We start from the raw sequence: 11,449 nt of genomic DNA on the forward strand, positions 1-11,449 counted from the left end.
TAGTGTCGAGGTCTGGTGTGCCGGACAGTCTGTGGATGGTTTTTGAGGCGGTTTTCCATCTGATACGGCGAATGCTGGGTGGTTCCCCTTATTCCGCCTCATTTACACTGTGTAGGCGATTGCTGCGCAAACTCTGTCTCCACGAGAACATTTGGGGTTACATTCGTGTCTGGTATGAGAATTTCTCGTGGAGAGGGGGGGGGGGGGGGGAGGGAGGGGGTTCACAGGGGCCGAAGCGCACAGTAACCCTGGGTTCAGTATGGGGTGGATGTGGGGTGAATGGACTGCTGTAGCCTGTTGTGGGTTTGTGTACAACTGAGGGTTACTAGGTCCCCAGTTAAATACACAATACACATTACAACTACAAAATACAGTTCAATACAGGATATGTTTCCACTTTCCATATTAAAGCAATGACAACAGTGTTATGAAATTTTTATTTGTTTAAATGTAGTTTGATCGTAGTATAGTTTCAGGTTCAAGCACAATTGGTGATTGTGCTTCGGGCTCAGTGTCTTCCCTACTACTTGGCAATACTCCTACATGCGCCTGCTGCTTGTCATCTGAGCAGACTGTCAAGTCCTCTGGATGTACAGGCGGTTGCGACTTCCAGCGTGGAAATGTCAGCAAAATGAAGCCATCTCTTCCTCATAATGTATTCTTCAGACATTGGCGATGTAATATGGTGGAACAGAAAAGTATCAGAAATCTATGGTCGCTGAATGTGATGGCTACTTGAGGAATTTGATGAATAATAGGCACCAGTGTACTTGGATAGCTCACAGGAGGATAATATACATAGAAATTATTGTTGTTGGTGGAGTGAAGATCTACCTAATAATTTTGCAGAAAAGATATTTTATTGCTAAGACAACAAAACATGTCTGGCAAATGCTATTCTTTGTACTGATGATTTAACATGTACTATTTCACTTCTTTGAATCACCAGAGTCCTTCATATCTTCAGTGGTGCGAGGAGCATTTATCACGCGTGAAAATCAACTCACACTTTGACAACCGCTTTGCCCAAGTTCTCACCCCTGAGCATGCCAATGAAAGCTTTCGGCGTGTTCTGGAAGCCTTCCGTGACGGTCTCCTTGTACTTGAGTTTGCCCTCCTTGATCCACTGCGCCATCTCCTTGAACGCCTGGTCCCAGCTGTCCAACCAGCGCCCCACGAAGAACCCCTCCATCTTGAGCTCCTTCCCCACCATGTACCTCTGTATGACGGGCGCCAGCGGCACCTTCGACTCGTTGTACGACGAGATGCAGCCACACACGGAGATGCGGCCGCGGTGCCTCATGTTGGCGATCACCGCACTGCTCTGCTCCCCTCCCACGTTGTCGAAGTAGACGTCGATGCCATTTGGGGCAGCCTCCTTCAGAGCCTTCTCCACGTTCACCGTCTTGTAGTTGAAGGCGTGGTCGAAACCTAACTCCTCCTTCAGCCACTTAACCTGTGAATGCACAGAGAAAAATTACGTATTCACGTCCCACGCTCATGTGTCACACTGACGCCACCTGGAAAGAACGAAATTTTTGACATTAAAAACTTAACTTTTTATTGGTAACTACAGTGACAGAATAGAAAGAACGAAGATGAAATAGAAAAAGGTGAAATAATATCATCTGTTATTACTGATAGTTCAATATACGTGAAGGAAGTCTGATAGGACTGCTGTTGTTCACTATGTAGACAAATGACTTGGCAGACTCATTGGGCAGCAGTCTACCCCTGTTTGCTGCTGATGCTGTGGTGTAAGGTCGGTATCGAAGTTGAGTGGCAGTAGGAAGTTACAAGGCGACTCAGACGAAACTCCCAGTTGGTGTGATGAATGACAGCTAGCTCTAGGTGTAGAAAAATGCAAGTTGATTTGGATGAGTAGGAAAAACACACCTGTAATGTTGGGATACAGTATCACTAGTGTCATGCTTGACACAGTCAAGTCGTGTAAATATCCGGTTGTAAAGTGGCAAGGTGATTTGAAATTGAACGAGCGTGTCAGAAATGTTGTAGAGAAGGCGAATCGTCTACCTACGTTTATTGGGAGAATTTTAGGAAAGAATGATTCACCTGTGAAGAGACCAAAGATAGGACGCCGGTACGACCTATTCTCATGTACTGCTCGACGCTTTGGGAATTGTAACAGGTCTAATTGAAGGAAGACGTTGATGCAATTCAGAGGCGGGCTGCTAGATTTGTTACCAGTAGGTTACAACAACACGTAAGTGTTAGAAGATGCTTTGGGAACTCAAATGGAAATCCCTGGTGCGAAGGCGACGTTCTTTTCGAGAAACACTGTTGAGAAAGTTTAGAGTACCGGCATTTGAAGCTGATTGACAAACTATTCTACTGCCGCCAAAATGCATTGTGTGCAAGAACCATGAACGTAAGAGACGGGAAATTAGGACTCATAAGGGGGCGTATAAACAGTCGTTTTCCTCTCGTCCTATTTGCGAGTGGAACAGGAAAGGGATGGACTAGCAATGGTACAGGGTACCCGCCGACACGCACTTCACGGTGTCTTGCGGAACATCTATGTAGATATAGAGGTAGATGTAGAAGAGCACTTTGTCCTCTGTTATTTTCATAAAAATAATTTATCTCTTTTGAAAATTATATGTAAATACATCACACTCAAGAAGGCCATAGCAAACAGTAGTAGGAAATTTTATGCATGTACTAAAATCATGATGCGGTAATATAAAGCTTTACTGAAGGTGTCAAGGACCGAGGAAGCCAATGCTTACAACATGTATGATGCCTAGATATCAGTTGATTTATGGGTTTATCTTCCAGGACCCAAACTACTAACAATATAACACGCAGTGCTCTGAAGTTGAATTTCAGCAGAGCTCATCGACATTTCCTCATTATCTTCATGAAGGGTCAGTATGTTCCACTCGTTTCTTGCATAAATTCTACAACAAAACCAATGTCCGCATGTTTAGCTGAGTGGTCAGCGCGCCTGACTGCCCTGTAGTCGGCTCGAGTTCCATTCTCGACCGTGTCGAAGATTTCCTTCATTCGCGGACTGGGTATTAGGTTGTCGTTCTCATTATTTCAACAAAATCGACACGCAAGTCGCCCGATACCGCGTCATCTCGTAAAGACCTGCAACTCAGCGGTCGAACTACCCCAGGTACGGCCTCCCGGTCATCAATACCATACGATCATTTAGTCTTAAACCAAAAAAATGTGTAGCAGACACTTTTCTAGTCAACACCCTTGCCCTTCACAAACAATGTTTGTACTGAAGGAACTATCCGAGTACAGCTTAAATTCCACCAGTATATCTGTCCTACATTCCAAGCTACTTGGAAGATTGGCTGTACACCTCAACGCCTAACTCTTCTGATTGTAAGGAATGGGGGTACATGTCAGAAAGCTTAAAAAACACAAGGGAAAGAGAAAAGAGGAAATTTTAACAGTTCAGAATGAATGACCCATTGTGAAAAGAAACGCCTGTCTCCTGCCATTTTTCCATGATACCCTTTCTTTGAGCAATAGAAATCTTCCAGTTTGTGCAGTGGAGCTACGGTGAAGCTTCGAAAGAGAGCCGGTGATGCTGCGAGAATTGAAGCCGTGATTACGAGACATTAGTTAAGTCTAGATTGTTCAGTCTGTAAGAATTTTTCCTGCAGAAAAATTTTATACTCAAGTCTGGGTCAGGCAGATTATTTTAATACGCCACGAAGTTTCGAAACAATAGCGCTCATACTCCTGCAAAGTGAAAAATTCAATTGGTTCGCCGGCCACTGTGACCTAGCGGTTTAGGCGCTTCAGTCCGGAACCGCGCTGCTGCTACGGTCGCAGGTTCGAATCCTGCCTCGGGCATGGATGTGTGTGATGTCCTTAGGTTAGTTAGGTTTAAGTAGTTCTAAGTGTAGGGGACGTCAGATGTTAAGTTCCATAGTGCTTATAGCCATTTGAACCATTTTCAGTTGGTTCTGTATTATTGAAAGTGGTTACAATTAAACTTTTGCTGCTTGTGACGACACCTAGGGGTTACTGCTACTGTGGTTGGTCTTCTAGACAGCATCCATACGACCAAACCAGTTGCTTGTTTACCTGTGTTTGCTCGTAGTCTAGGTACTTGGGCTACGCACCGCTCAATTTAGAAGAAAAGCTCGTAACCTGTACCTATGAAGCTACAGTCAAATAGTACGAACATTAGCTAGATTTGCGAGTTAATAAAATAAACAGAACTACTGAATAAAAGTTCAATGTATCATTTAATGGCAATGGTTCTATTATAACATGTATAATTGATGTAGACGACAGAGAATAACATTGAACCTTGTTGGCTACGCAATTTGAAACGGTAGGCCTAAAATTTGGTTTTCTCCAAATGTTTTACGAAGTAGCCGAGTGACTTCACGAGCAATGTGAGATGGAACTCCATCGTACATCAAGACAGTTGAGACCAAGTACCGTTCTCCCGTAGAATAGGGATCACATGTTGGCGAGACAGATGATAGTAACGTGTGAGATAATAGTACGGTGTGCCGTTCACGCTGCGTGTCCTTGGGGTCTGAGTTTCTCAAAGAAGAGTGGAGCCATCATCAACCGTGCCGTAAAGCCACAGCAAACAGCGACGCTTTCACTATGCAGGAGAACTGAATTTCCTCATTGTAAGAGTATTGAAGTGCGAAATGCATTGTTTGTTAAAAATCATTGAAAAGCCGAGATCGCATATTTTTTTTATTAAAGACAATCGGTTTCAACAGTCTTAGCTGTAATCTTCAGGTCTTAATCTTCTTTTTGTAATAAAACATGTTCATTTTACGCTGACTTCTTGCACAAGACGTCAAGTAGATATAAGTCAGCACATCTTAAAAATTTGTCATAGCTAAAATATTTGAAAACACACAACATCTTGTACAAAAGAACACGTCTGTATACATATTGCTCTGTACCAAGCATCTGTGAAAGATATGTATGCGGACATGGCCTTTTGGACAAGTTTCTGTGTGTTTTCAAATATTTTAGTGATGACAGACGTTTATAATGTACCGAGGTTTATCCACTTGACGTCTTGTGCATGAGGTGAGCGTAAAATGAGCATATTTTACTACAAAAAGAATGTTTAGGACCTGAAGATGACAGCTAAGACTGTTGAAAACGGTTGTCTTGAACTAAAAAAATCTTCTGTGCGATCTTGGCTTTTTAATGGTTTTTAACAACTTCCTGAACGTTCGTTGGTGGTTTTGAACCCCAGATGCAACAACTGTGAGCGTTAATTGCCACAGTGAGCGTTAAGTGTGCTTCATCAGTTCACAAAACATTTAAAGACGACATGTCGATAACTTCAACCTCTGCAACAAACGTAAGAGCAAATCTACTCGAATGTCTGCGTTACGTGGTAGAAGTTGGACAGCGGTGAGAAGTTCGTACACATACCATTTCACAATTGCTTGCAACATTTCTCGAACGGTGGGCCATGGAATGTTCAACTTTCGTGACACAGCTGGTGCACTGCTTGAAGATCACACACTGCATTCAGCGTTCTCAGGTATGGTAACAATACATTCTTTAACAACTTGAGGAGCAATTTGCCACCGGCCTCTCCCAGAAGCAGTGGCCTAATCGCCAGTTATTTTGAACTTCCGAATCATATTCTTCAGCTCCGGTGCAGAAATAGGACCTCTCCGTATTCCTTTAATGTATCGGTGCTGCTGAAGATCGGCAGTTGTGTTATTGTTGTTTTGATAAAACAGCTTTATGAGTAAAGCGGTGACAACCTTACTTCTAAGGATCTCGCTTTGTCTGCTACCACCAGCAGCCATAATGGCGGTTAAAAGCGTAAAAATGGTCTGAGGAAAGGACCGAATCCGGTTGCTAACAAATAAAAATATCTGAAAATGCTATCGAGACTGTTTCTCATTTGATTTTTACGAGTAAAGCCATGTTCACCTCGTCCAGATCCGCGTTGACTGTCTGGAACTGTAACGCACACTGTTGCCTGCGTTCCAACCGTGCGTGGCCGTACTAGTACCGGCGCTTAACGGCAGATTATGGCACCAAAATTGCTAACGACGCAAATCCGGCAGCGCACAGTGTCAACATCATTCCATCTACACTGCTTCAAGTAGCGAAAGTTCAATTCGCACCAACATAGAGTAGTCAGAATTCCATGCAAGTTGCTCCAGCAGTCAGCAAGGAGTATGTTCCGGTCTCGTGATTATCAGCGATTGATCGAAATCGGTCATCATTTTCTTACATGAAATATTTTATGCGGTCTACACTGTTTTTACTAGATTATTAATTATAAGCATCCTGTATCACTACCCACATAGACATCAAAGATCCCCGGAGTGTTCATGGTATTGCCGACATACCGTCACAGCTTTTTGATTGATATCATGTCATTTATCTCAATCTGATGACTGATTGGCGTGGTTAACGATAATTACCAGTAAGATTCTGGCAATAGTCAGAAATCCATACCTATAAGGAAACGCAGGAAAGCAACTTATTTTGGCAACATCTTTCTAAATGGTTATCACTGTTCCAAGTCATCCAAGGGGTGTAGACGGAACCATGCACTTATACGATGACATTCACAGACACAGAATTTCCTACTCAGCAGCAAAATTAACGTCACTGTAACCTTGATAACAGAAGCAGAAAACTGAGAGAAGCAGGAATCTGAGAATATCATGGAGATGTCTTTGTATGTCCATCCTTTTCGCTGGAAATCTTGGGGCCACGACCGTTCACTATTGTGAGAAATTGAAACGCCTACAGCCATCCTTGTGATCTTATTTACTGTTTAGCTACCAGTTTCGGGGCTTCAGTCCACCATTTGCAGGTCCTATTTGATGCTCAAGGGATTATCACGGTCCATATACACACTATGTGATCAAAAGTATCTGGACACCTCCCAAAACATACTTTTTCATATTAGGTGCATTGTGCTGCCACCTTATGTCAGCTACTCCGTATCAGCGACCTCAGTAGTCATTAGGCATCGTGAGAGAAGAATGGCGCGCTTCGCGAAACTCGCAGACTTCGAACGTGGTCAGGTGATTGGGTGTCATTTGAGTCATACGTCTGGACGCGAGATTTCCAAGTTTCTAAACATTCCTGAGGCCACTGTTTCCGATGTGATAGTGAAGTGGAAACGTGAAGGGACACGTACAGCACAGAACAGTACAGGCTGACCTAGTCTGTTGACTGACAGAGACCACCGACAGTTGAAGAAGGTCGTAATGTGTAATAGGCAGACATCTATCCAGATCATCACCCAGGAATTCCAGTCTGCATCAGGATCCACTGCAAGTACTGTGACCGTTACGAGGGAGGTGAGAAAACGTGGATTTTATGGCCGAGCGGCTGCTCATAAGCCACGCATCACGCCGGTAAATGCCAAACAATGCCTCGCTTGGTATAAGGAGCGTAACGATTGGCCGATTGGACAGTGGGGAACCGTTGTGGGGAGTGACGAATCACGGTACACAATGTGATGATCCGAAAGTTGGATGTGGGTATTTGCGAATGCCCGGTAAACGTCTTCTGCCAGTGCGTGTAATGACAACAGAAAAATTAGGAGGCGGTGGTGTTATGGTGTGGTCGTTTCTTTTTCATGGAGGGGGCTTGCACCCCATGTTGTTTTCCGTGGCTCTATCACAGCACAGGCCTACATTGATGTTTTAAGCACCTTCTTGCTTCCAACGGTCGAAGAGCAATTCGGGGATAGCGATTGCATCTTTCAACGCGACCGAGCACTTGTTCATAATGGACGGCCTATGGCGGAATGGTTACACGGCAATAACGTCCCTGTAACGGACTGGCCTATACAATGTCTTGACCTGAGTCCTATAGAACACCTTTCGGATGTTTTGGAACGCCGACTCGTGCCAGGCCTCACCGACCGACATCGATACCTCTCCTCAGTGCAGCACTCCGTGAAGAATGATCTGCCATTCCCCAAGAAACATTCCACCACCTGAATCAAATTATGCCTGCGAGAGTGGAAGCTGTCCTCAAGGGTAAGGGTGGGTCAATACCATATTGAAATCCAGCATTATCGATGGAGGGCGCCACGAACTTGTAAGTCATATTCAGCCAGGTGTCCGGATACCTTTGATCACATAGTGTACGACGCATCACTGACCGATATAATTGGTCTACGCAGACTATCTGTTCAACATTTGACAGTTGATGGTTGGAGAGACGACATCACAGTTACTGATATTCTGCGTAAACCTACGTTGGCCACTGACGCATAGTACATATGGATAGTGATAACCCCTTCAGCAACAAGTTAAGACCCGATGATGGCTCACTGAGCTTCGAAACTGATAGCTACACAACAAATAAGATCATAAGGATAGCTGTAGGTGTTTCATTTTCTCACAGTCATTAAGATGAGGTTGGAAATATTCCATAAAGGAGTTTGGGGGGGAGGGGATGGGGGAGCGCGATGGAGCGAAACAGTGGGCAGAGAACGGGGATGTGGAGAAAGAGAGTGACAGAGAGGAAGAAGGGCAACATCAACTGATGTATGGAACGCATCAAAGATTAATGAAGTATGGGAGGTGACTGTGGTAAACCAAAAGGTTAATTCAAGGAAAGGGGACGACAGGCAATGGCAGTGTCTGGCGCTTACCTTTACGTCAGAGCCTGCTATGCCGATGACCTTGCAGCCCTTGATGCGCGCTATCTGCCCGACAATGGACCCTACAGCGCCTGCCGCGCCACTGACGACCACGGTCTCTCCAGGCTTAGGGTCGCAGATGTCCAGCAGTCCGAAGTAGGCTGTAGCTCCGGGCATGCCCAGCACTCCCAGCGACAGGGACAGCGGCAGGTCTCCGTAGTTCTGCACCAGCATCGGTGGCAGAATTTCACCACTTTTCGCTGCTGGGTTAACCACTGTGCGGTCGCACCAGCCCCAGTAGCCGACGACGTGGCGTCCTACTGGGTAGTCCGGTGACCGGCTTTCCACTATCCGCGACACCTGTAATACAGCAAAGAAACAGTATTGCAAACCTTGTCCTCTGAAACACTTGCAGACAGACGTAAACGACTCAGTGGAATGTCATCAGATTGGAAGGCACTCATGTTAAGTGGGTCGAGACAGGTCTGACAAAGAAATGACAGTCTTAGGCCAGAGAAGGCTTCCCGATACTCATTCCCTGATCCCTTTCAAATATCTTCCTGAAGGATTAGAGGTATCAGCTCAGCTTCCATGTGGAAGAAATTAAAGAATACTGGACGTACACTGAGGGTGATTTTTCTTTTATTTGCTGAAAGCATACAGCGTGAATGACGCAACAGGAAGTATACAAGTACCAAAAGACATACAAGTCAGATCCTGTGGTGAGGATGAAATACGAATGTGCATCGCTTGGTATCACCTTCTTGATGACTCATACCTGTGATCCTAACATGGTGGCGCCGACCTTATGCCTCTGTGAGTACGCCCTCTGGTACGGGTCGACGCTGATGTATTCTGCCTCGCACAGCATTTGGCCATCCTGCAACGGCGGGAGTTCTTCGGTCTCGATTTTGAAATCAGTAATTTTGGGCTCTCCCTTGAAGGGGCTCGTGATGACGATTTTCCGACTATTCACCATGACTGACGGCTTCTGGCGTCTGCAGTAGGAATAACGACGATGTCAAGCAGCTCTTAACTGACCAACAGTGCGGTGTCGTGTTGCGTGAAGTACTCGCTCGCCAGCTGCTGCCCAGTTATTTATGCCCGCGTCTGCTGCGATAAGACGATAACGTCCTACGCCTGAGAGCAGATAAGTCGGTAGTCACGCACACACCGCCTGCCTAGATGAGTCCGCTTATCTCTGTATGCGCATCAGCAGCGCGGCGGCCTGTGTAACTTCTGGAATCGTATAGTCGAGAATGTTTCTGTTGTAAGATTCCACCAAGTGAATGAATGTCACAGTTTTCCTTTAGATAACTGTTTAGCCCCAGGTACATACGCTTCGTCACTATGTTCTGGCCATCACATTCACGGATTAATCATTAGTTTGCAAATAAACATTTATTCATTTGTCTATTTATTATTAACTATAAAGGCTGCAGTGACGGTTTGTCAGCAAGTGAGTAACCTCCATGAGTTGGCTACTATCTGTAGAGACGGTGGCCAGCTGTCGCAACATTAAGCCATCATTGTCAGACTCGGTAAGTTTGTACGACCAATCGATCGGCATCCAGCGGTGTTATCAGAATCCAGGGCACTTCTGCAGCACTGCAAGAGGTAAGGTGCGTGACACCAGGGGCATTTGCATGTCAACTCACCTGGTCCTGACGTATGTAAGTGCTCGAACCTATCTTGTAATGCGGGACAACCGCAGCCAGAAGTAGTCGTATTGGATAATGACCGCTTGGCAGCTCATTGCAAATCATTTATTTAACGACAGCTTCCCTTTCCATAGGACCTTCTTCATCAGTTTACATCTGTTAATACATAAAAAGGACGGAAGCACTGGTCCAGTACTATGGCTTCACCATACTTGCCATTTCGTTGATTGTTAGCAGAGGTTGTAAATTACTTTATTTTCACAAGACCGGTTTCGGACTGTTATAAGCCCATCCTCAGGTATCGTAGCTGGGCTGTGGTCCCCGAGCGCCGCTTGTACCAGGCGCGGTGTGCTGCCTATGAACGCAGAACAGGAAGTCCTGAGGATGGGCTTATAACAGTCCGAAACCGGTCGTGTGAAAATAAAGTAATTTAGAACTGAAGCGGTATTTTCAACCTCTGCTATAATGCTCAGTTGCGGGTGTTTTTCCAACAGGATTGTTTCTTTATTATTTGGTTTTCTGGAGACACAGATTTTATAACGTAAAGTACTTTTAGACAGGTTTACAGTATTTAAGCAACATATTACCGTTACTCACTAAAATATTCTGTATTAGCTTTATTTACTTCCCGCTTATTTCTTACATTATGCTCAAGTAAGGACACCTCAAATAACTTTAACGTTTACTTTATGATAACAATTTTTGGCAGTGTTACTCTCAGTAGGTACTTACTGAACATATGAGAAATCGAATTACACTGACGGAAAAAAAGGAAACACCAAAGCATGCTGGAAGTTCGTACCAAAAAGTAGTTAATGTAAAGTAACGAAGTTTATGAAATTCATTTGCCCAGGTAATAATTTCAGTGATTAACGTCGCAAGATGGTACATTAATAACCGTTGTAACCGCCACAATGTTGAACGCAAGCATGCAAACGTGCATGCATTGTGTTGCTCAGGTGCCGGACGCCAGTTTGTGGGGCGGAGTTCCACGCCTGCTGCACTTGTTCAGTAAGTACAGGGATGATGACGCTGGAGTTGCCGTACGATAATGTTCCATTTGTGCTTTATTGGAGATAGATCTGGTGATCGAGCAGACCAAGGCATTACATTTAAACTCTGCAGAGGGTATGAGGAAAACCACCACCACAGCTATATCTTGAGACTGTCTTTATTCTATCACACG

At 44.7% G+C, this 11,449-nt stretch overlaps 1 protein-coding gene across 1 annotated transcript; it reads right to left on the reverse strand.

Moving 5' to 3' along the window:
• Positions 1-558: 558 nt before the first annotated feature.
• LOC126093331 (prostaglandin reductase 1-like) lies at positions 559-9,660 on the reverse strand. Its single transcript, XM_049908713.1, has 3 exons — positions 9,381-9,660; positions 8,615-8,962; positions 559-1,456 (listed from the first exon to the last, which is right to left on the reverse strand). The coding sequence occupies exons 1-3, from the start codon at positions 9,579-9,581 to the stop codon at positions 1,004-1,006; spliced, it is 1,002 nt and encodes a 333-aa protein (XP_049764670.1). The 5' UTR covers positions 9,582-9,660; the 3' UTR covers positions 559-1,003.
• Positions 9,661-11,449: the final 1,789 nt, after the last annotated feature.

This window comes from Schistocerca cancellata, chromosome 1 (assembly GCF_023864275.1).
Source record: "Schistocerca cancellata isolate TAMUIC-IGC-003103 chromosome 1, iqSchCanc2.1, whole genome shotgun sequence".
NCBI lineage: Eukaryota > Metazoa > Arthropoda > Insecta > Orthoptera > Acrididae > Schistocerca > Schistocerca cancellata.